The following is a 26,958-nucleotide window of genomic DNA, read 5'->3' on the forward strand; positions in this document are numbered from 1 at the left end:
GTGACACATTATCTTACAGATATTTTTTGCAATGATGAGTCAAGGTCAATTCTTTATGCAATAAAAGCAATTATCAATCTTATCCCCCCCGCCCCCACAAAAATCAATACCGGGTCCTCAGGGACAAGCATGCCAATAATATTCTCTTGGAGATTACTCCTTTTAACGTATTAATCTGGGAAAAGAGAAAATGTTCTAATGTTTGCTCTTAGTCACATAGGTAATTTAACTATTGAAAGATGAGGGTCAGCATGCCCCTGCAGCACTGAAATTTTGCTCTGTTGTTGGTACATAGAGCTATTTTTCTCCCTAAATGGCCTGTTGTCACATGAAGTTGCAGCCTCCCAACAAAAGATGTCTAACTTGCTGACGCGTCACAGATTTATTTAGTAGATTTTGAACCTCCCTCTCCTCCAAGGAGTTCAGGGTGGTATAGATGGTTCTTTCCCCTCCTCCATTTTATCCTCACAAAAATTTTGTAAGGTAGGTTAGGCTGACAGAGTGAGACTGGCACAAGGTTACCTGGTGAAATTCATGGCAAATGGGGATTTGAATGGGATTGTAGCCCAACAGTCTAATCATAGAATCACAGGGTTGGAAGGTATCTCTAAGATCATCCAGTCCAACCCCCTGCATAATGTAGGAAATTCAGTTATCTCCCCCCACCACACACACACCCAGTGACCCTTGCTCCATACCCAGAAGATGGCAAAACACCATCAGGATCCCCAGACATAGTGGCCTGGGGAAACTTTCAACCTGACCCCAAGGTTGCGATTGGCCTTACCCTGGACATGTAAGAACAGGCTGTGAGAACTAAGCACTGATGTAACCCATTCTGCCCTCCCTCTCAGGATCTGCCTAGGTTCACAGAATCAGCATTGCTGTCAGATGGCTATCTAGCCTCTGCTTAAAAATGTCCAAAGGAGAGCCAACCACCTCCTGAGGAAGCCTGTTCCACTGAAGGACCACTCTAACTGTCAGGAAGTTCTTCCTAATGTTTAGCCGAAGACACTTTTGGTTTAATTTCAACTCGTTGGTTCTGGTCCGAACTTCTGGGGCAGTGGAAAGCAATTATTATACCACACTGGATCCTGGCTCCAGGAAGGTTATAAGAAAGTTTCCAGTTAAAACCAGGTTTTCACTCAGAATGACTGGACTTTGGTTCAGTGGAGGAAGTCTTTACGGGCCCAGGCTCTGCCCTGGTTCAAAAATGTGCTGGCTCTGCTGATTCAAACACCTGCAGGCCAGTTTCTGTTTTCTAAAGATTCAGCCTTGAGAGTCTGGCTCTCAGAGCTCCTATGTCCACTCCTTAGTTTTCACAGGCCTGGAAATGCTAATTAGACAATTGGGCCCTGATTGGTCGTTGTTTGGTAGGGTGATGGCTGAAGTCCTGAAAAGATGGCTTCCCAGCTCACCCATTTCCTTCCTTTCTCTTACTATTCCTTCACCATTGCTTGAGGGAGAAGCCACAGGCTCCACACTCCTCTGTGCTTCATCATGCAGCATGGCATGGGAGAGGGCACACCTGCTAATGAAACCAGAAATTGGCGGGAGCTCAAAAACATGAAAAGGCCACTACCCAGTCTCTCATGTAGGGATACCCTATCACAGTGGATCAATGTGAGTGCCACACAACTTGTCAGAGCCACTTCTCTGGATTGCATGTCCATTTTATGAAAAAGCCTTCCCCTTTTCTTACTGCCCTCCATTTTTCCTAGCATTACTGAAAAGTGGATTATGAAATTATGCTAGTGCATTGTTAGTTTTACTATAGAAATTCCAGCAAATTCTAGAGCATCTCATTAATATCATTTCCAGGGTCAACACAACAGCAATATTTGTCCCATTCTGTCACTTGCTGCCCTACCAAGCAGTGGTGGTGGTCACGGCTAACGCCAGGAATTCTCCTGATATGGCAGGACACCTGCCAGCCTCACTTTAGCAGTATATTTTTCCAAACGTTTTGAACTGATAAATTTTTACCACTTTATCTATTCTATTTTTATGAAGCAATATTTTTATTTTGTCCTCAAGCCTGCTACTTGGCCTGAAGCCTTTCAGTTAGAAAAGATTATGTCCCCAAATAATAAAAATAACTTAAAAGTGAAATAAATGAACATAAATGACTGGAATGCTGCTGGGGGAAAGAAAGGAGGACTCTTGTTTTGATGTACTGAAGCCTACCGCTTCTTCCCCATGCCCTATAGATTAGTGAATACACAGTTCTGGAACAGAAGCCACATACAGCAGCTGTTAAGTGACAGAAGAAATGAGCATTGGACCACAAGCCTGTCATAAACATTGCACTCTTAATCAGAGAACATCTGCTTTTCCATTTCTTTTACGACAACCTCTGCCTTGTATTTAATCTGAAACAGAATGATTCTCCTAATAGGTGCAACAGTGTTTTACAAATTGAAAAACCTTCTTGCTAAAAATAAAGAACGCCAACTACAGACGTTTCAATTAACACAACCATTTCTTATGAAGGGGGGGTGGGGTGGCGAGGAATCACTCCAGCATTTGGCAAATCCAGAGATTGCTCTGCATTTGTGAAATTTAATTATTGGCAAATTAGTAGTGCAGCTGCCAACACACAACAGGTTCCAAACTCCCGCTATTCAATTTGAGCTTTTCATTTAGGCTGATAATGAAAGTGCATGCAAAAAATGCAGCATCTTTAAAAGGACAATGACAGAAAATAAGTTTTAAAATTATCGGCGCCATCCATCTCCTCTTATGGGCATACATGGAAGCGCATCCTCAGTTAGGCGTCCATGGTACTCAGTGTACTCTAATGTTCGTGAGCATCACAGTAAATGACAAGAGTCTTCCTTCCCTCTACAGGACATCTGCACATAGATTGCCCTGAGTAACTTGTGAGGTGCATACTTAGGAAGGAAACGGGCAATTGGATCCCTCTTCAGAGGCCACGTGTTGCTTGAACTCGTATGTGAAGTGTGCCATCTGAGTCTCTGAACAAGATTTTAAAAAATCTTCACAATTTCATGTTGAAATTGACTTTGAGAGATGCTTTTTGTTTTATGTGAATTGTAAGGCAATATTGTTAAATATTCATTTGCCACATAATTTTTCTCTAAAAAAATCCATAAAACAAAAAGCATGAAAGCATATCGGGCTGGATCCAATTACTCCCTTCTGCCAAGTTGAATTTAATGATTTTCTTCTGCTAAGTCTTAGCAGAAGGGGGAAATGGACTCCAATTGATGGACTGGCGTTACTGGATCCCACCCAGTTAAGATAATTAACTCCTTTTGCTCCAAATTCATGTTAGTTCCAGTGGAAGTAGCGCAGATTGGGGAAAAAAAGTACATTACATACTGTACCCAGGCAGTAAAAAATATCCCCCTCAAATATTGTTGCCTTATTTTTTCCAGGCAGGAAGCTCTTTTTATACTTGCAAATCCCATGCATTTAATTCCAGAGACAACATGCACGCCATCCCTCAGAGCAAAACAGCAAAAATCCACTTTGCACATCCCATGTTCCTGTGAATATTACAATTATGTTCCGATGTTAATCCCACTGCAGCAATTTCCTTGTTATGACTGTCGGCATGAAAATGTGTGGGAGACAGCATACACTTTACTCTTCAATGGGATGCGGCATGCAGTTCAAGAAACTGTTGAGACTCATACCCCATAGCAACATCCATATTGCTCAAAAGGGCTGTCAAAAAACAAACAAACGAGCCAGCAACTTTTGACATCTACTTGACGGGGAAGTGTTTGCTGAACAAGGCTGGATTTTGCTTTCTGATTAGCCTGTCTTGTTGGGTGTTTTCATTTGCAAATTACCTCAGATGCTGTCGAATCTTCATATGAAAACTGCACCGCTGGGACCCCGAGATGGTTGATGAAATAATCAGAATCGCCTTGCATCTGTACGGAAGTGACATTGGATCCCACGCATCGCTCTTGCCCCAGACAGCTGAAATTCCATCTCTGTAACACACATTTGATTTCATGTAATCTAGTCAGGACAGGAATCACACCTGAGCGAGTGCTAAGGTGATCAGAACTAAGAGTAAAACATCCTTAAGGAAATGTCACATTTTCTTTAACATTTCAGTCACAAGCATGGGTGAAATGTGAGATCCACCACCAACACTACACACTTAGTGACAGACCTAAGTCTGGTAACTTGGATCTTTGCCAAAGATTGGAAGTACTTCTTTACTCAATGCGTGATTAAAATATGGAATTGCTGAAAGTGGATATTTATTTTTAAGTGTGTATTTATTTAACTTATATACTGCCTTTCCACCATATTTGGTGCTCGAGGCTGTTTACAGCATACATATAAACACTATTACAATAATATAAATACAAACATTAAAATTGGTAATACAATATTAAAACAGGAATACCAACATTAAAAACCAATAATACAAGAGAATATAGACATTTAAACCCATGCATCTAAAAGAACAGCACCATCACTAAATCCTACTCATGCCCATTATTTATAATAAATAAATTATATGACATCAAGCCAATAAAAAATATATAGTGATAGCCACAGCTATAGATGGCTTTAAAAGGGGATTAGACACATTCAGGGAGGACAGGTCAATGAGGGGCTGCTACCCTTGGTGACTGAAAGGAACCTCCACATTCAGAGGCAGTCAACCTCTCTATCATTGCTATGACACAACCTCAGGGGAAGGCCTCAGCCTCTATGCCCTGTTGTTGGCCCTCTAGAGTAACTGGTTGCCACTGTGTGCGACAGGATGCTGGACTGATTCACTGGTCTGATTCAACAGGACCAGTTTGGTGTAGTGGTTAAGAGTGGCAGAACTCTCATCTGGAGAACCGGGTTTGATTCCTCACTCCTCCGCTTCAAGCTTCTGAGATCTGAAGAGACTGGGCTACCATGCTGCCTTCCCTCCCCTGAATATGTAAACACTGCATATAACAGACCTTTGCATAGAAATTTGCATACAACACCAGTGTCACAGATAACCACATGGAGGAGAGAATGGGGATAACCTCTTCATCACTTTCGGGCTGGCAACCATGAAAGGTAAAGATCAAACATACACAGCCTGCACATGTTGGGGTCTGTCCGAGTTGCCTGTTATGCAGGTGAGATTTTGAGTGTGTGTCAGTACAGGTGTAGCCAGGAGGAACAATCCCAACTCCCTTCTACCCCCCCCCCACAATAAATTCACCAGTATGCAGATCCAACATCCATGTAGGGCTTTTGTTTAGTCCAGTTAAATTTGAAGCTGCTAAAAGCTTTGCGTGCTTCCTGCCATTTATCATATTTCATAGGTGCCAATTTGCATCTTTTTGTTGAAGCAAAAAGACCCTGCAGACTTAATATATGACTCTGAAAAGCACTCTGTGCAGTGACCTTTTGGTATAATTAATCACATCAACAAGCTTCACACTGTTCTTACCTTATTTACCCCTACAACAATGCCAGGATGCTAGTTAGGCTGGCAGATGGTGACCGGGTGGCTGTGTCCTGAACTGGGAGTCAATCATTAAACTATTCTACATATAATATACACACCCATGAGTGCCTGCCTGCCTGTTTGGGGAGAGAAACTGTTGCCAATGCCATCAGAGGCAGAGCTGCTACAACGTGCTTCATTCTCTATACTTTCCCCCCTTAAGAACATTTTGTTGATGGTAGATTTGTTGTTGCCTTAGGTTTACATATTTTTGGTCTTCTTCTGTACTTGTGTGTTTGAGTGGGGTTGGTGGGTAATATTGTAAACTGCTTTGAGTCCACAATTGAGTACAGAAAAGAAAGTTAAAAGCCCTCTCTCAAGTACCCTACACTCCAAAGCAACAAACAAACAAAAAAAACACTTGACAAAAAATGTAAACACTATAGAAAGGATAAAAACAGGGAGCATCCTTACACCACCATCCTTACACCAAACATATATTGAGCTATGACAGCCAATGAGTCGCCTTTATTACATCAGTATGACATAAATCCTGGAGTGAACTTACCTGTAACTAACTTAGGGCATTTTGGACCACTAGATTGGATCATGTACTGAATCCTTCAGAAACACAACACTGGCCAAGACCACCCAACAAAGCTCAGCACACATTTGAACATGGGTTCCCAAAATATTCTGTCAGTGCCACCTGGCTGGCCCCCATACATCATAGGTGTAAAAGTTTTCAAACCTTTTAAAACCATTGTCTTTGAAACTTTAGTCTAATTCCTCCTTACTTTACCTTAAACTTGTACCTCAGGAGGGCTGTGGTCACAACTAGAGAAGGGCACGAACAGAAAAAAAAACCCGAACACGAGGTTCGTTGTTCATTGCCATCCACAAAGAGGGACTCACAAACAACCACTAACATGGCCTTGTTCACGACCATGTTTGTGGTTGGCTGTTCATAGGGGCCAGCAGGCTCTCCTCCAGCCACCATCCAAGTTTGGTCAAGATCCCTACTGCACCACTCCCAGAAACCTGACCTGAGCAGGCAACAGGAAAAGTACCAATAATAAATAATAGCTTGGCCCCAGAGCCTGGCAGCATCCCTGGAACTTGAAGGGGTAGATCCCTTCTGCACCACTCCCAGAAACCCTACCTGAGCAGGCAGCAGGAAAAGTACCAATAGTAAATAACAGCTTGGCTCCAGAGCCTGGCAGCAGCCCAGGAACCTGAAGGGGTAGATCCATATCCCACCACACACAAAGAAAATTCAAGCTCCAATGCACTCTCCCTGTCTCTCTATCAAAATGCCAACAGCGGCTGTCTGTCCCTCTCCACTGTCTGCAAAGTCAGAGCTGGGAGCCTTCCCCCCCTCCATGGTCTTCGCTCTCTTGTAACAAATTTGGAGCACCACACTTGGAAGGAAGACCTGCCTATCAAGCTAAATTGGGCTTAGATTGGGGTTTCCAGAGCAACAGCAGGAGTTCAGACAGAGTTCAGACAATCCCTGCCTACATTGCCAAGGGAATTGATTGCAGGTGCCAGATTGTCTAGCTTGATGAACAGCAACGAACAGCAACGGATGAGGCTTGCAACGACCACCTGTTTGTTTGGAATGGGGCCTCACGAACAGCTTGTTCTCGAACAGCAGATTGGGCTGTTCATGGCTTTTTTTGATTTGTATTGCAGTTTGTGGCCATCTCTAGTCACAACCAATACTTATTTGTTGGTTGTGAAAACACCTGAAGGTGTTCTCTGCTCTACCCAGGCTTTTACCTCAATAACACTTCCCCTTTTGTGTGTGACCTTTATATTGCTGTCTCAAAAGGTTTTTGTTGCCAACAAAGGTTTTCACCTCAGACCTCCTTGATTTAACTGGTAATATAGAATGGCTTGTTATAGGTGGTAGTACGACTGAGCTGTCAGCACTTGAGGGTAGCTGTGAGATAAAAAGGGATCTCTTTTTCTTAAACAAAAGTAGAATTTATCTATAAGTACATAAGTGTGATGGTTGCCAAGTTTTGATAAGCATATTGGTTTCAGAATAATTCTTTTGATGGTTTTAAAGACAGTTATATATTCACAAACACAGTCACTCTGACTAATTTTCCACACTCATCTTAACTAACAGGATAAACTCTCACCTGCACAAGACATAGATTAATTCAGGCCTTTCCTTGCCTGACCTAAATAGAATAATTTCTCTCTCAGATATACACAGACTGCCCAAAGCTCACACACTTAGATAGAATTAGACTCTCAAGCTTCCACACAGTTTGCCTGATTTAGCCAGAATTCTTTTTCTGAGGGCCAAGCTACACATGATGAATGACACTTGAATGGCAAGTGGATTGAGTGGAGGGCAAGTGAACAGGGAGAAATACACTTGCCGTTCAAGTGTCATTCGTCATGTGTAGCTTGGCCCTGAGACACATACAGAACGGAACTACAAGTGTCAAAAGGCACAGGTTGGACACTAGTCAGCTTCCCTCAAGTTTTGATGGGAAATGTAGGCATCTTGGCGGAATGTTGGACAAGTGACAGTTGAAAAGTCCATTGGACAGCAGTCAGAGAGCCAAGCTGCAAGACTAGGATGCCTACATTTCCCAACAAAACTTGAGGGAAGCTGACAAGTGTCCAACCTGTGCCTTTTGTCACTTGTAGTTCCGCTCACAGACTGACAGACAGAATTTCTCAGAATTCCACACAGATAGCTCAGGCTCCACACACATTTCCTGCCTGAACCAGAATTAACATTTTCTCTCAGCACACCAATTGCAAACCGCAATTCATTCCCCTCCCCCAGGGTACAGCTACTGTCCAGTCAGATTATACTCCACTAACCCATCCAGCCCTCCTCTTTCTTTTCTCAGTGGCCTACATTCTAGCTCAGAGAAACAATATAAAACCGTATTAGCAAGCAGAAACACCAACTTAATTACTTTTAAAATATTACTACTAGGGTTGTTAGGGGGTGGGAACATTGCCTGCCCCTAAGCAGCTACAGAGAGAAATCGTGAAATTTTGCAGAACCTCCCTTCTCACTCCTCCTCTCTTAGAATTTCTCTCTGTTCAAAAAGGAATTGATTAGAAACTGACTCCAAATTCCTAAAAAGAGGAAAGGAAAGGGATTGTTGGATTTCAGGAAAAAACTGGCAAAAGAGGAATTTTCTTTTAATAAGTAATTATGACAGTTTCATAAAACCATGAGTCAGAGTTGAATATTTGCCAAACATTTACATATAAGTCTGCTGACATTAATCCACCGCTGGGGGCAGGAGGTCCCTTGCTCCCGCTCCCACCCCCCCACCCCCGCATACCTGGCCGGCAGGGGAAAAGGTGGGGGAACGTGCCTCCCGGGGCACTCCCGGGCAACACTCCCGAGTGGCATGACACTTCCGTGCACCTCAGTAGGGCAATTTCAGCCCAAATCGGGCCACTGTGGAGCACAGGAGCACTCCAGGGCCCATTGCACCACCCTGGCAGCACTCCCATGCTCTGCAGCAGCCTGATTTGGCCTGCTGCAGAGCGCAGGAGTACGCCCAGGGGTGGCACATGGCCTGCACAAGAGCACCACAAAGGAAAGTGCCAGGTCTCCCACCACCCACAAGGAGGGTAAGAGGACCTGGCAACCCTAGCTGAAAAGGGGGGAAACCAAGAGGACACTTCGGCAAGATCCTGGGAAAGAGGCTTCTGATGCTTGTTGCAGCTCATTCATATGTTATTGAGTGAGTACATGAATGAATGAGTCCTCCATATGCTGTGCTAGGTTCCCACTATAGGGAATTATTAAAGCAAGGAAACTTTAAAATATATTTATATCCCCATCACCCCACATACAGTCTGAATTGATACAGCTCATTCTATGACTTCAGAGCTCTGTCACTTCATTACCACCTCATTTTGCTGCATGTGTAGACCAGGACTTAGCTGGACACCCTGACTATAACACCACACTGGCTCACTGGATGGTGGGCTAACCACATTGATGGTTTGGGATCTCAGGACAGGCATACACATACTGCAGGCCTCCCCACATACACAGCCCAGAAGCTGCATATTGTGACCTACCAGGTGCATGGAAACCACCATGGATTTTGCAAGGGAGGCAGTGGCCAGGGGGTGGATCTGTATTGGCTCGGTGTGCCATGTGACTTACCTTGCCTTGCAGCTTGTACTTAACTAAATAAATTGTTTCAAGCAGCTACTCAACAACTATGCAGATTGGGTTGCCAGCCTGCAGGTGGCAACCAGAGGGAGTTTGGGGGGGTCCTGTAGCAGCAGCTCTTCTAGGGAAACTTGGAAGTGATATCATGCCTCTCAAACCATGAAACATTCTCAAAAGTGTTGGGCTGAAAACAATTTTTTAGAATATTATTTTCCCATCAACCAACTGAGCAGCGGCAGGCAGTGAGGTTTGCCAGCAAGCAGCCATATATAGAGGCTGTAGACTATCTATCTATCTATCTATCTATCTATCTATCTATCTATCTATCTATCTATCTATCTATCTATCTATCTATCTATCTATCTATCTATCTATCTATCTATCTATCTATCTATCTATCTATCTATCTATCTATCTATCTATCTATCTATCTATCTATCTATCTATCTATCTGACTGTAGTTGTTAGCAGCCGTATTGGTCGCAAAGTAAAATCCAAACCACCAGAACGGAAGCCATATATCTTCGACCATGAAGAGGTCTGGTGAACTCAAAAGCTCACACTCTGTTATATGTCCTTTAGTTAATCCTAATAAAAGGTGTTATGTGGGTTGTGTTCTGGGTTTCATCAAAATGATGTCCCCATCTTCAAGAGGAGTTTTCAAACACATGAGGAAGATATTAAGGAACAGCACTGTGTGTGCTTGTTCAGAAGTGAGTGTAGGGCGGGGGGGGGACAACAGGTTGGGAGAATGCCCTTTCTCAATCTGTTATATAAACATGCTGGGATTGTACTTGGAACGCCGAGAAAGCTTGTCTGATGACTAATAGGGCTTGTTGTATATCGTCCCCGTTAAGTAGTCACAGAAAGAGAAGAATCAAACAACTTTTAAAAAACGTTTCACTCCTGTGGCAGTTATGCTGGAACGGAACAGGCAAACGATTTCTAATCTAGCTGCTTGGGATAGGCAGTCAGATCACAGTTCTCAACTGAACACATTTGTTAATTATCATACCAAATTTGAATAAGAAATGAATGACCTTCAGAAATAACCAAGAAAGGCTTTTAATAGTTATCACTGACATGGCTTCAGTTTGATAAGTAAGGGAAGAGTGAGTTAGCAGATAATGCAAGTAGCAGACTGCGTGTACCATTAAATTTACCACAAAGAGGACTGCACTGATGGGATTCTGTGCTCATTATTTTAACCAATCATTGGCTTTTTTCACTGGACTGGGTAGAGGTCAATCTCATATGAGCACAAACAGCCCCTGCTCATGAGCAATATATTTTCTGAAGGACTCTGGGCCAAATTAAACATCATGCTTTTTGCTGAGTTGTGTCCAGGTTCTGCCTCTGATGCCTCAGCCATCTCCTACAATGGGATGGGTTTCTCTCCTCAGAAATGCTGTCTGCTTCCCTCTGGAGAGGTTGGAGTAATTAAAACTAGTCTGAAGGAAGCAGACAGTGTTCCTGAGAAGAGAAGCCCATCTCATTGTTGGAGGTGCCATTGGACATCTCTTTTACTTAGCTTGCAACCCCTCCGGAATAAATGTTGGTGACCAACCAATTTCTCCATTAACTTAAATATGGTCTACTATCAGGAGCATCATTTAAAGGGCTTGTGCCCTTTCGCCCTGTAAGCAGTTGGCCCAGCCTTCGTCATCTTTAATAGCCATTTTAACATGGCTGCCTGTGATATTAAATGGCACCAGGCCTCTGGATTTAAAATGGCAGTTTGTATTGCAGCCAGACGACTGCCAGCTAACAGTTGCTGAGTCCTGCCAGGGACACCCAGGCATGAATGGAATGCCGCATAGGAATGCGGAGAGATTTGCAGTGATTAGTTTTGCAGTCTCCTCAGCCCCTAAGGAATCCAGCGCAACAAAGGTCTCACAGATTCATCCCCACTTAACACATTCTTTTCCCTCCTCCCATGATGAGATCTCCTGTCCTTGACTGAGGAGCTAATCAAATGACATCCATAAATATTTACCCTTCGTTCCTGGGAAGGTACATTCCCCAACTAAATTTATCAACTTAGCTCCAGTGGACTTCATTAACAAACTATATCTTTGTGCAGCGCTACAACAATTTTTGCATTCTCTTTCACATACCCCGTCAGCTACCAATCAAGGTAATTAAACCTTTTGTTAATCCCAGGAATCGACCATTGGAGTCTTTGTTCTAATAGCAAGGTGGGCCACCCTACCTCAGGGCATGTTTTACTCTATAAGAGTAGTGCCTTGGCCCATTCAAAGTGTGTAAGCTTCCTGACTGCTCCCTTAGGGTCACTTCCCTAAACCTCTATCTCTCTGGACATGTGTATCGGATCCAAGGCACTGTTCCCTTGAGATTTGTCCTAAGCCTCTTGCTCTTCTGGCCGAGAACGCGGGCATTTGAAGCTCTTCCTCTGCGAAATACCTGCTGTCCAGATAGGTAATTATCGCCTTGCAATCCTTCAAATCTATTCCACCTTCACCACTGCTCTTCCTAGGCCTCTAGGCCTAGATTGCTTGCAATCTTGTGCATATGCATTTGCCCCTCGAATAAAAAATATCCTTTAATTAAGAACACTGGCTTTGTGTGGGTATCCTTGGGAAAGGACTCCATAAATTACTGGTGAGAAAGATCCCATAGTTACCAGCCTCTCGCATAGTTGTCTTCCTTGCTTGCTAATTCCTCCACTCTATTTACTCACAAGGAAACCATTCCCGGTAACAGCCCATGTGACTGTCTCTTTCAATGAAGTAATAAATGATGTAATCACAACCCATGCTCCTAACGTGATCTTGATGTGAATCATAAACCCCCCAAATCATAAACCCCCCAAATCATAAACCCCCAAAATTCTTTGTTCTCTCCCCACCCAGCCAGAACTTGCAAAATCAGACACAGGCCCAGCTAAGAAACTGCAGGAATTTGCAAGGCCCAGGAGATGGCGAGAGACAGAGCGAAACCATTTGTTGGGTTTGGGGGTGGGGATTCAATTAATGTCTTGGCACAAGCTATCCAAGCATATTCTTTGTGGTGAAAAGTCAACGCATCCCATTTCTAACAGCAGGAGGGGGCGGGAGATGGATTGTTAACATTAATTAATTTGCCAGTGCATTTAGCTCACTTTTTAAGCCATTTTCTCTAGCTTTTGCTGCTCAACCTTCTGACGATTGTAATACTGCCAGATTTTATCAGGCACACCGTATGGCATCTCTTCTTGCTACAGTGCACACAAGCCATCTTTTAAAGGATACACTCAGAGGAAGCACTAATGCTCGAGGAGTGAAATTCGATTAGACAGTGCCACTTGCAATTCCCTTCTTGTGAGCAATCTGGCAGGCTTCAGCAATGGGCTCTGGTCCTCAGACTGTTCCTAAATAGCAAGCTGCAGGAAGGCATTATTCTCCTGTACTGAATGGTTTCATCAGAGCTCCAAGCTCTCATTGATTTAAAGGACAGATGAATCACTCAATTAATTCATTGATTTATCAGTGGGAGTGACTTTCAACCATTGGAGGAGAGTTATGGGCAGTCACAACTGTAAGTTGTAAGTTATTGAGTCCCAGTGTATCCCAAGAAAGAGGAACTTAAAATGGATTACCAGTGAATGTTAGGTTTCTTTTGCTAACTTTTATGGACTCACATACTTCCTTCAGTAAAAAGTTTTGATAAAATGCTACTAGTGAAGGAAAGGTTTGACCCTGAAAATGGGATATCCCCTAAAGGAGCAGGTTTGTAGCTTAGGGGTGCTGCTGGAGTCAGATGTCCTATTGGGTAAACAGGTGGCAGTGGTGGCTAGCTCCTTAATTTAGTGCAATTTATTAGTTATTTAAGTCAGTAATTAGCAGTGCAACCTCAAGAACAGTTACACTCGTCTATGGAATTAGAGGGGCAGGGAATTAGGAGGTGGAATTGGGGGACTGGGACAGGCATGCTAGCATTATAAAGCTTAGAAAGTTTGTTGTGGCCGTTATCTCCTTTCTCCACTGGTGCTTCTCAGGCTGGCAAAGGGGAAATATGGGGAAATTGCATTGTTATGGTTTCAGAAGTGATGGCTTGCACTGGCACAATGTACCACTTATTGGAACGATGTTGCCCCCCATTTCTGCATATCCCCCACCACTATGAACTTATGAATGGGGGATAATCCCCAGGAGGACCTGCCCCCACCTTCCCACTACATATAACTCTTTTTAGGATTGTACATCAAAAGGCAAATGACAAAACAATAATAATTGTAGGACAGCCTTCATACTCACCCCTCCCATTCTTTATCCATTCTGTTCCCTAAAACATATTAAACCTCTCCTTAGAGTCTTTACCCACTGTCCCAGCTGCATCTCAATACGTATAAAATGTAGCTTTGCAAGTTCTTATTGCTAGATTTGTGATAGGAAACAGTGAATGACACAAGTAAAGAATCATGGGTTCAGTTTCCACAAAAGAGACGAAAAATCAAAAGAGATATTTGGGTGGCTCAAAGCAGCAATGAGGACAAATTTGGAATCATCCCTGTTATCTTTAAACTTGATAAAAATGCAGTGAATCTTACAGTCAATCTTGCTTTGAATGCTCATTGCAAGTTCATTTATTGTCATCTAATGTCCTCACTCTACTTCACCAGGTTCTTCCAGCCTTTACACAATCATGTTCACATCAAGAGTTTAACTTGAGCCACAGTTTTTCAACAAGGGTGGTATGGAACCTCTGGGTACGGTAATCATTTACCAGGGGTTCCATGGTACTGTATAATTCTTTACCTTCCAGCATGTTACCAAATTAATTTCTACTAATTTTTGCCTTTGGGTGTTGTTAATGAAATCATTTATTTATTACCAGTTTTGCGGGGTGGGGGAACATAGGGAGAGGAGATTGAGATTCTGTAGCACATAATGACATGGTACACGAGTTGCTACTGTCCTGAGCCGTCACCTCATGCTAACACACACATCCAGCTACCACAGAACGATCAAGTCTGATTTCTGAACCAGCTCAGGCAGAAATGTATTTATTTGACTTGTTTATTTAAAATATTTATCCCCTGCCTTATCTCCTCAAACTCAAGGTAGCTAACAAAACAGCAAACGCTTCAATGATGTGACCATTGTGAGGATACGGCAAAAAGTTAAAACCAATACACAACAAAAACACAGTTAAAAACCAACACACTGTTAAAAACACAGCTTGCCCCCCATGAAGTTCCTCCCTCCTGGAATCATCTGTACATGGAAAAGATCCTTCCCCTTCCTGGAAGCACTAGGTTCATGGAAAAGATCTTTCCCCCTCCCAGAATCGTTAGGTTCATGGGAAAAAATCCTTCCCTCCCCCGAAATCATACGTTTCTTGGAAAAGATCCTTCCCCCTTTTGGAATCAATCGGTTACTGGAAAAGATCCTTCCCCCTCCCGAAATCATACGTTTCTTGGAAAAGATCCTTCCCCCTTTTGGAATCAATAGGTTACTGGAAAAGATCCTTCCCCCTCCCGAAATCATATGTTTCATGGAAAAGATCCTTCCCCCTTTTGGAATCAATCGGTTACTGGAAAAGATCCTTCCCCCTCCTGAAATCATACGTTTCTTGGAAAAGATCCTTCCCCCTTTTGGAATCAATAGGTTACTGGAAAAGATCCTTCCCCCTCCCAAAATCATATGTTTCATGGAAAAAAATTCTTCCTCCTCCCTGAATGTAGGACAATATGCAATAGGAATATATAAATGAACAATTAAAAAATAAAATAAAATTCTGCTATATATTGTGCTCAAAAATATTCATCTTTGGGTTGAAAAAAAAAACACTGCTTGGAAGTAACAAGATGAAGCATTTTATAATCTGGAAAATGAATTTCCTATATCAACAAGGGATATTTTAAATTTTTATAATGTAATTATTCTGTGCAGAACAGTATTTTTATTAAATAGCATCATCTCTCATGTAAGTAATATTGATATATTCATGACACTAGTGTCCAAGATCAATAGTACTTGTGTCTCAATACATAACTGCTCAGTTCAACTTTTACTGCACTGAGTATTAGAATATAAATTACCCTGTAAAACATAAACCTGAGAAATACTGGTTAACGACAGATGAACTGTATAACACCTCAGCTCTAAGCACTTTTATTCAGAAACAGAGAACCAATTTGGTTTAGAGAGACGCAGATTAAAATCACTGCTCAACAACACCCTGTGTGACCTGGGATTTGTGATTCCCTCTCAGCTTCACCTATATCCATGTTGTGATTAAGTGTGGGAGAAAAAAGCCATGTATACTGCCCTGAAGTCCACATGCTTGGTACCTACTAGGTTTGGCAACCTGGCTCCCACAAATAGTGAGAGCTTGGGGCCGGGGCAGAAGTCTTGCAAAAAAGCATTCTGTGCATCACAACATCAATTCCTGTGAAAACCTGAAAATGCCATCACAGGCACAAGGTGACATTCTAGGAATTCTCCATATCCCTATGGTCAAGACCATAGGCATTCCTAAAGTGTTATGGTATGACCATGATGTCACTTTTGGGTTTTTGCAAGAAGTGATGTCTTGACATATGCAATACTGCCCCCTCCAATTCCCTCTTGCTGCACAGAGAAAGCAACGGGAGGGCCACAGTAGGCGAATGCTCACCCAAACCAGGCAAGTGCCACTACAGAAAAGGACCTGTTATGTACTGGCAGAGCTGGATTTATTCACACATTACCATTTACGGCCTAAGATCATGAAGGACCTCTAAATGCAATGCAATGCAAATGCAAATACTACAGTTTTGGTCATTCTATGGGGCTTCTTCAACCTGACAGTTTAGGGCCTCAGCAGCATATCTTAATCCAGTCCTGCACCCACCATGCTTCAGATAGTAGCCATGCAACAATGACTCTGCAGATGGCTTTTGAGTACAAAAAGGCTTGCATGGGAGGAGCAGACCTGAATTTTCCCATAGAAATAACACGTAATTATGATTATTAAGTATTTCATTTTTTAATAAAAACAGCTAGTTCTGCCTCGACAAGAAGCATAATCAGGTTTATCCTTAATAGTTTATTAGAACTTTGCTCCATGCAAGGCTATGAACAGATGAAAGCAAACACCTCTCACAGCCCTGGTACATTCTGCTTTCAAAATAAGCATATATGGTTATTGTTAAATCCGTTTACTGATTTTTTTTCCTGATAGCAAAGCTGCGACCATGTCCTCTGCACACTGAGATCACACACAGTGGCCATGATCACCTGGTCAACTGGCGATAACTTCTTTATTTGCCACATGTAGTTAGCAATCTCTTTGTTGGATGTAATCCTATATTCTGAATAAAAAGGTGTGTGGGGGGGATCTGCATTCTATTCACCTGCATTCTATTATTTCAACACAAATGGAGAGCCAGCTGTTATGAGGAAAGAGAAACAGCCACCTCCTTACAAAGCCCGTTAGTTGTTTTCAGCATGATTTTCTAATATTGGCATCATATGTTTTAATGATTTCCACTGCTCGGAAGTTGCAGGCGTAAATACTTGTCCAAAATTCTGAGTCTGGGGTGTAGCAGGTTTGCAGTGTATAACTGCAGGCCTCTATAGAAGCTCAAGAAAGTGAGAGAAGGCAAATTGTGCCTTTTAATTGAGCAGGTGGAGAGGGCAGTGATGAAGGGAGTACCTTGAATTAGGGCTGAGCGATAATGCCTTGGCAACTGCCTTGGCAACTGAATCCTGGAGCTGGTTATGGGTTTTTCCAGCGAAAGGATCCACCGAGTAGCTCCAGACTCTTCAAGGAAGTACTAAGATCTAGGCCATGGTCTGGGGATTGCTGGGTTTGAATTTGCAGGGTTAGTAGGGAGACGCTGGCTCCGAGGAATTGGCTGAACGAACAAGCTTCACTTCCAGGCCTAGAGCATAGATACCCGGAAAGGAAAAGAAGCCCCACCAGTTCCTGGCTTCATCCAGCTAGGGCTTGATAGAGTTCCTCTTCCACAAGGAACTGCATACACCAGAGCAAAAATCAGACTCATTAGCAGATGCATGAGCTGCTGTTTATCTGTTCTTCATGGATCTTAAGGCTGCCAGGAAGGTTGGGGGCAGGGCCGGGGTGATGGAGGAAGTATCACCAGCATGATGATGTCATTTCCAGGGAAAGCCTGGAAGTGATAACAGGCAGCTCTAGGAATTGCCAGAAACTCTGTTTTTAGGTCTACCCGCCATCACTTCCAGGTTTGCTTTCAAAGTGATGTTACCATGCCTGCAATATTGTCACACTGTTGACAATGACAGTTTTTTTTAAAAAATGTTGTTGTATATGCTTAATTACTGTTCCAAATAAGACGCTTTTTCAAGTTGGTTCATTGTTATTTTCATAAATGCAAGTGTCACAAGGTGGGATCACACTGTCATAGACGTGAACTCTCTCCGTTCTTAAATTTTAAATATATTATTTGATATTGTTCCGTGAACTAAATAGGCATCCTCCCAGCTTCATAAATGAAATGACATCTCTGCATACAAACAATTAAATGCTGGATCAGCTGCCAGTTTTGTTCCTTCGTCCATTCTTCAGGTGAGCTGTCCACCACACAGGCATTCATGACCTCATCTGTTCATTCATCACTGTATGTTTTTTTAAAAATGTGATAGTGCAAAACTGTTCTGGGGACAGGAGGTTTCTGATCACTCAGCATTACCATGCCCAATGAAACTGGCAGAAGGTTCCCCCACTCCCATAAGTAAGCCTGGAGGAAATCTATACTCTTGAACTGAATCCAGTAAAAGTGCTTCCCAAATAACACATTGTTCCAAGTTCCAGATAGGTAACCATGTTGGTCTGCAGCAGAATTGCAAGATTCGAGTCCGTTCACCCCTCAACGACCAGCAAGATTGGTCTTCTTGGTCTTTTAAGTTGTCACAGGGCACAAAACTTCTGTTCATTGCTCTTTAAAAATGCCCTGTTCACTATAGACTACTGAGCTGTCTTTTTAGCTTAAAAGACCTATGTGAAATACTCCACCATTATGGTAAGCCATCCTGTCCACCAGACTTCTTGCTGCTAACTCCTGGCCTGTCAGACTCTTCACCTTGAACGCTCTGCTCAGTCTTTGGACCACCTGAATGTCCTTTGTTGAATTAATTTCTGACTTGAAGCTGTTAAAAAAGGTGCTTCCCTAAGGCCAAGGGGCATTCCCTTTTCTTTCCATCTGTTAGCAGCAAATCACTTTCATTCTACACATACACAGATGCTTGGAGATGAGCCAACTGTGGAGGCATCTACATAATAACATCAGATGTTCCTTTGCAAGAGATTTCTGGAGAGCTTCTTCAGATTCCCCTGAGCATTAGCACTAAAATATTAATACATGGACTCTGTGCTTCTTTGTAGGCACAGAGTAACCAGTATTTCCTGCCAACTCTGGAGCAGCAATGGGGTTAATCGACCACAACATCACACCGCCTTAACATCTGTTTCTCACGCAGATGGGGAAATGCCAAAGAGACAGCAAGCCACCTGCCAAGCTATCTAGAAACTGGGATGGTTGTGACTGACCCTGCAAATAGCAGGTCCTTGCCTTCTTGCACAATGGTTTGTCGGCACTCCTGGGAATTGAAAATGTCTATGTTGTAAATTTCTGACATCATGGTCATGGTTATAGTGGTGGCTTGTATCCAATGAAGAATGTCAGCTCTCAAGGGAAAGGTCCTAGAACAGTGAGGGAACTAAATATTTAGCAATAAGGATATAATAGCACCAAGTTAATAGATTATCTATTATAAACACTATTAGAATATTTAGAGAAATTAAATTCGAATTTATTATGTTTAAAAGTTCATCTCAGCATCTTAGAACAATTAATAAATATGATAACAACATGGATTTAACAGGTAAGAAAAAATAGTAAAAAAGTAATAAGAAGTCAAAACAAATGGATAAAACTGGTCAAAGAAACCAAAAGTGAAATCCCATGGAGATTTACAGTGCAACCCTAAGAAGATTTACTCCAGTCTAAGCCCATTGATTTCTGGAGTAACTCTGTTTAGGATTACCCTGTTAATCCCGCCTCAACTCCTTGAAGTTACCGGATTGCATTCACAGGATTTTTAAAAGACATGAAGTAGCAGCATAAGTAGAGATGGGCACGAACCTAAACATGACCCCAAAAAACCCATGAACCAGGCAGGTTTGGGGTTTGCGAACCAAGGTTTATGGAAGCTCCTTTCCATGCTGGTTCGTTGGGTCGTATTTACAGGGGCAGTTTAAACAGCCATTTCCCCAGGGAAATGGTCATTTAAACTGCCCCTTTAAGGACCCTGCTGCAGCAGGTCCCTTTAAACTATCAGTTGGCAGGTGGCAGGGGGGATCCCCCCCCCGTTGTCTGCCAGCTGATAGTTTAAAGGGACCTGCCCCTTGCAAGGCAGGAAAAGGCCCTTTAAACTGTTAAATGCCCCTTCCCCTGCCGCTATTAAGGCCAGAAAGGAGCATTTAAACCCCATGAACTGGTTCATAACTGTTCCATTTCCGTGGTTCCTGGTTCTTTTTTTTTTTTTGTTCCATGCCCATGTCTAGTAATAAGCACAAAAAGGTTCCAGTGCAAGAAATTAAGACAGACAAAACTCAACCCCCAAAGCTCTTTGGAATAAACAGTGACGGAAAGGCAGAAGGGAGGGGGCTCTTATGTCACCACTCCTGTAGTAAAAAGGGGCAGCTAAATGCACCCCCTCACTTTTAGACTCAGAGAAGCCCAAAGGGCCAGGAGAAGAAGCAGCTTGATAAAACCCAGCTAAAAGTATCAGCTAAAATTGGTTAAAACAAGGTCTCCAAGCATCCTCGCAAGAAGATTCATCCAAAAGACAGACAATCCCAACTTGAGATCATTTCAGATTTCAGCAACAAACAATCGTCAGTGTTTGCTACTTCAAAGGACAAATATTACGGAAGACATAAAGGGATATTCTTAAGCCAAATATCGAATACATTAAAGAGAGCAACCTAGTCTCCTTCCTGTGTTCATGATAAGGATAAAAGCTCCCCTCTCCCCCCGCCCCCGAGTCCCAACACATCCGTAAGCAGATATTCACCCACTGTGTTTGAGTTAATCATGTCACAGTCAGCTTTTGCCACAAACCAACACACCACAAGGAAATGATTTTCTTTGAAGCAGGAAAATAACAGATAAAGCTAATTTAATTTGAAATTATCACAGGACTCCCCTAAAACAAAGGAATTTTTAGATATATAAGGACTGGCATTTTAGCCACAAAATGGATTCGGTTTCACCTCCAGACTGACCTCCACTGCTGCTCCAACAGAATCAGGTGAAGTATGATTTTACACCTCTCCTTCTCTCTTTTTTTGTGTACTCCCCACCACTGCCACTGCATCCAACCCCAAAACTTGCTGTCAGCCCTTTGAGAGTACCATCCCACAGCCTCATCCAGCTCCACTTTTTCTCTCCTTCTATCTCACCACCAGAGCCGTATCCCCCTCCATGGTAGACATGGTTTACAGTCAATCCAAATGTAGTACAAACAATGAAATCATAAACAGTATTACATCCATGTACATTTATTGAAGCTAGTGGGATCAGAAGGATGAAAACGGGTTTAGGATTGAGCTAAAAGTACAAACCACCAAAAACACAACATATAAGTCCACTTTTCATCTTAAGATATGGAGACAGGAATTTCTTTGAAAACTCGTGCATAATTACAGTGCTATAAACAGTGTGTGTGTGTTTTAAAATGAAACTTTAGGACGATAACATCTGAGACCAGTAGTTCCTTAAAGACCAACAAGATTAATCAGGGTATACGCTTCTAAGAGTCAAAGCTCCTTTCATTAGATCATGAACAGATGGAAAAAATGTTGACTCCCTATATTTTAAGCAATATGATTCTTATTTCCTTTCCTGAATATGATAATTTGAACATGCATATCTGATGTGTACAATTTACTAAAAGTAATAACCAGGATAGCAATACGGCTTTTGAGAGCAGCTTAGAGACATATTCAATGCAATGACACTGTAGTGGATGTGAGGAGAAAATAATTTCTGCTGAGAAAAAAAAAACATCAATTATAGAACAGATTAATGTTAACTCCATATTATATCCTCTGGGTTTAGGCTTCCCAAATACTTTCATAATAAAAGTAAATAAGGATATTCATCTTTAATAGATACAGACACATACACACATTTGCAAAGGAATACCTTTGTTGATGGGGGAATAGTTCTTCTGCACTTATAAATTCAGAAGAAATCCAAGAATGGGTAGGAACCATTTCTACACATTTTAGCATGAGATCCAGAGATTTCACAAGTAGACATGGGCACGAACCAAACAAATTTAACAAACCAGCAGTTTGTGGTTTGGTGCCAACGACGATCCCGAAGTCGCGAACCGCAACAACCATTTTCCATTGCCGAACCGGTTCGCGGTTTGCAGTTCATGGGGCGTGGAATGCCCCCATGGCACTTAGCCCATATTCCCCGGGAGTGTTTTGCAGGCTCTCCTACAGCCATCACCCAAGTTTGGACAAGATTGCAAAAGGGATCTTGGAGTTATACCCTTTCCAATCCAAGGCCCCACAAAAATCCAAGCTCAATTATACTCTCAGTCTCTCTCCCCAAAGGCTAGCAAGTGGCAAGCAAGATCTCTGTCCCACTCCACTGCTCACTGAAAGTGAAACCCAGCCTGGGAGCCCACGGCTATTTATAAGCACAGGTCCCATTGAGCAACGTATTAGGTCTGTGTTTGGCCGTCAGAGCTGCCTATCAGGGTTTGCAGGGATGAGATTGGAGTGCCCATGGCTCCAGAACATCCCCTTCCCCCTCCCTCCCCTGGATGTCTTCTCCCAACTTGTAACCGCTTTGCAGCTCTGTGGTTGGACGGAAGACCTGCCGATCAAGGTAAGCTGGGCTTCCATTCGAGTTTCCAGGGCAACCGAAGGAGCACAGACAGAGTTCAGACATTCCCCCGGCTCCATTGCCAGGGGAATTGATTGCTGGCGCCTGAGTGTCTGCCTTCCTGAACCACAGCCAAACGCACTGAACCAGGCCTCTCCCGAACACTGGTTCATTGGCTGTGGACAATCACGAACCGTCGGATCACGATCGTGCAATCACCAATTTTGTGGGTTTTTGAAGTTCATAATGCGGTTCGTGCCCATCTCTATTCACAACTGCCAAATTTTGCATAGGGTTCCAGACAAGAGATAGTAGTTATTAACCGTACCATGGTAACCTCTGCCAAATTCTGGAGCCATGCACAGACACATCCAAATTAATTCAGACACATCCGAATACCTTGCCAAGCTATCAGTCCTCTGCTCAAGATGGATGAAGTTGGATATGAACCACAATCTGACTGGTGTTCTAACATAATTAGCCTCTGACAGATAACCACTTTGACCTATGTTAGTGCAAACTATCTATTTGCTTTCAAACCCTGTTTTCAAATGGCAAAATCATTCCAGCTACTGCTTTCAACAAGATTATTTGAGGTATTTAGGGAGATCTGTCTTGACTGAATGCTGCCAGATCGCTCCTTTCATATACTTAGTTGAACAAACAAAGGACTTTGCCAGCTGTCAAGTACATACAGGACTACTGTAAAACAAATCTGTACTAAATGCAGATGAATCACTTTTAGTATAAAGTGCTTTGATAAAAAAAATGAGGTTCGCTAAAAAGAAATAGACAAAGCAAAGATACTTCTGAGGTTTTGTGCTGCCACCACTTTAGAATATTGCTTAAATAGAATCGGATTAGAGTTTTACTAGTGAATCTTCATCATGAAAGAGTCAAGAGCCAGTCCAGGTAATAATAACATAGTAACTTTGTGCTTATATACCACTCTTCTAGACAGATTAGTGCTCCACTCAGAGGGGTGAACAAAGTCAATGTCATTATTATCCCCACAATACAGCTGGGGAGCTGGGGCTGAGAGGAGCGCCTTACCCTCATAGCAGTGATGGGATTCAAACCAGCAGACTGCCGATTCTCAACCCAACAACTTAACCACTATGCTACAGCAGAGCTGCTGTACACAATTTGGCTTCTCTTGATCATGTCAAGAGAAGCCAAGAATAATTTATGAGGGTTGCCATATGGCCTCATTGCCTAGATTGTGCCTGACATGAAACTTGCAGTCCATTTCAGGTACTTCCTAGCTGAGATTTCAGCTTTCCTTTCTGAAAAAGCAAGACTGGACCACATGGGCATCATGGGGCCTGCTTGTTTCTTTCCCAGACAATCTCAATCCCCAAACAAAGAGCTAATCCTGGCTTCTCATGCAGTGATAAGTCATCACTGATCCATGTGTGTAGAAACAAGCCCTATCTATGGATAACTGCTTTCACACATGGGTGGATACTGTGCTGTTGCCGGGCTATAGTAATTGTTTGCAAACGGATTGGTTTAGCCACACAGGAAAACCCAGTTGACCATGATTGCTAAAGCAGTAGGGCAGCACAATATTCAGTGATGTCTGAGCGCAAGATACCCAGCTTCTGAGCCAAAGGAATATGAAAGAAGCTTTCCTGACCGTAAAAAACAAGCAACTGACATCCCTTCCCAGTCACTTTCCTGAACCTCTTTCCCAAACATACCGACATCAATATATCCTTCCACAATGAAGAAGACAGCTTGGCCTCATCTCTCACATTTCCCTGTGAAGATCTGGCACTCCTACCCAGGAGAATACTTGCCAGAGGCAGCGCAAATCAGCACACCAAAGAGCCATGCTGAGACTGTTCATAAGCCTGACCTGGAATGGCTGGAGTGTCAGACCTCCAGCAAGTATCAGTCTTCTGGCCTTTTATCCTCTCAGTAGGCTGGCAGCAATGCCATGCCAAGGCAGCTAGACTAAGACTGCTCAGTTCATCACAACCTAACAGATGTCAGAAGGACAATAGCAATTAGAATATCCTCCCCAGCCTTGTGAGCGCCTGCTTTTCAATGTGTGATAAAGGAAATGACTTGTTTCAATAGAGAGGATTTTGGCTTTTATCCTGCTCTCCCTCTTTTCCCTGTGGCATGCGTAATAAACCCAGTCTTGTCTTCACAACACTCAAGTGAAGTGGGTTAGGCTGAGAGAAAGTGGTTGGCCCTGTCATTCAGTGAATTTATGGCCGAGTAGTGATTTGAAATCAGATCTCTCTGGTAACATCCACAGTACCTCAGCTCTCACCTTCACTTAAAGGAGACTTGCTTGGATGCACTGCATCTGGAAGACCTTATGCGTAACTGACAAAACTTAAGAGATGAGATAAACTGGAGATCCCAAACCATTCTTCTAAGAGCCGAACCACACAATACGAATTACACACGAATGACATGAAAACTTACTTACACGTGTTACAATGTTGTTTTCAACTACACGCGCCAGGACTGCAGGACCTCCACTGAACCCGTGTTCGCGGTGGCACAGGTTTTCTCTGCATGCCCCCAAGATATCCTATCACGCATCTCCACTTTGCGCAGATAGGAAGCAGAAGATATAGGAAATAAGGACGCTCTGCATTGCCAACTTACTGATCGTGACCGCGTACATGCGCCATCGCGGCTACACTGAAACAGAAAATTTTGAATGTGTGCCTGGACCAGGACACATGCTCATCAATAGAATGCTGGATACGGGCATTTGGGGTAAGATAGGACTCCTGACACTCGCTCGGTCTCGTGTAATTCGTATTGTGTGGTTCAACAAGAATCATCCTCTGTGGATTTTAATATTCAGTATTTAGGGCTGGAGCCTGTCTTGTTCTGGAAAAGTCCTCCAGAAGAGGATGCTTCCTCCATTAAAGTAAGACTCTGTCCTTCAGAGCAATATTCTTCATTCACCAGAACTAGGGATGTGCGTTTCGGCATTCAGAATGCCGAAAGAATGCCGAAACAAAAGTGTTTCAGCTTCTTTAGGGGAATGCCGAAACGTTTCGGGGAATGCCGAAACGTTTCGGGTAGCCGAAAGAAAAAAGCCGAAACGTTTCGGGATTCTTTCGGCTTTCTTTTGGCTTTTCAATGGGAAAATGCCTCCGTCTTCCCGGACGTCTGGGGGAGGCATTTTCCCACCGAATAAGCCCAAAATTGGTGGGGACCTTCCTCTAACCCTTCTCTAACAACCACCCAAGTTTCAGACAGATTGGACTTTGGGAGGCCATGTTATGGCCCCCCAAAGCAGGTCCCCCCATCCTCCCATAAGAAAGCGAAGGAGCAGCATATTGTTAGCATGCTGCTGCTCATCTTTCTTCATTATTTCCTATGGGGAAAAAATGAAGAGGCAGGCTTCCTTTGCCAGGGGTGGCATTTTGCATGCAAAATGCCCCCTCACCCTCAGGGGCCCTTCTCCCACCCCTCCTCCCACCCCCCACCAAGGCTCAGCCTGCTCCCACTTGGGGGGGCCATTTCATGGCCTCCCCAAGTAGGTGCTCTAATCTCTACCACTGACAGCTGGGGGAGGCTTGTGTTGCCAGGGGTGGCATTTTGCATGCAAAATGCCCCCCAACCCTCTGGGGCCCTTCTCCCACCCCTCCTCCCACCCCCCACCAAGGCTCAGCCTGCTCCCACTTGGGGGGGCATTTCATGGCCTCCCCAAGTAGGTGCTCTGCTCTCATCTCTACCACTGACAGCTGGGGGAGGCTTGTGTTGCCAGGGGTGGCATTTTGTATGCAAAATGCCCCCCAGCCCTCTGGGGCCCTTCTCCCACCCTTCCTCCCACCCCCCACCAAGGCTCAGACTGCTCCCACTTGGGGGGGCCATTTCATGGCCTCCCCAAGTAGGTCCTCTCAGCCCCTAAAGTCCACCCCTTACAGCCCCACACAAACCCAATTCCCCCCCAGCTGCCACACACAGACCCAAATCCCCACATTAGCCCCTCACAGACCCAAATCCACCCCCACCTGCCCCACACCCATAACCCCAGGAACAGGCTGGCAAAGGCCAGCCCTCTCCCTTTGTTCCCTATGCTGGGAACTTCTAAACTCTCTTTCCCTGGGCAATTCTGCACAGCCCAGGGGTGCCACAATGGTGGGCACACTTCTGAGTGCCAGCTGGTCCCTGTGAAAGAGCACCTGAACCACAGACACCCTCCCTCAAATTCCCCCACCACCTACAGAGATGGCTGGCCAGCCAGCCCCATTGTTCCCTATGATGGGAACCAACTGCACAACAAAGAATAAAACAAGAACAACACAAAATAAAGTTTTAAAAAAATTATTTTCTCCCTTCCAAAGTACAAGTAGGCAAAGCATTATGACACATTACACCAGCAGTCCCCCACACAGAAAAATTAAAACAAAACTCACTTAACATCAGAGAATCACAAAGCACAATTCCTGTCAAAAACACTTTATTTCTTGAACAGCTTTAGGTTACACAGCAGGGGGGAACACC

The 26,958-nt window shown here is 43.4% G+C and overlaps 1 protein-coding gene across 1 annotated transcript in view; it reads right to left on the reverse strand.

Annotated features, from left to right (window-relative positions):
* The window catches only part of NAALADL2 (N-acetylated alpha-linked acidic dipeptidase like 2), a 756,283-nt gene that overhangs the window by 182,693 nt on the left and 546,632 nt on the right, over positions 1-26,958 (reverse strand). The window contains exon 10 of the mRNA XM_054984198.1: positions 3,822-3,968. Coding sequence (XP_054840173.1) covers positions 3,822-3,968 — 147 coding nt within the window. The remainder of the gene's footprint in view (positions 1-3,821; positions 3,969-26,958) is intronic.

The sequence above is a fragment of the Eublepharis macularius genome, chromosome 6, assembly GCF_028583425.1.
Source record: "Eublepharis macularius isolate TG4126 chromosome 6, MPM_Emac_v1.0, whole genome shotgun sequence".
NCBI lineage: Eukaryota > Metazoa > Chordata > Lepidosauria > Squamata > Eublepharidae > Eublepharis > Eublepharis macularius.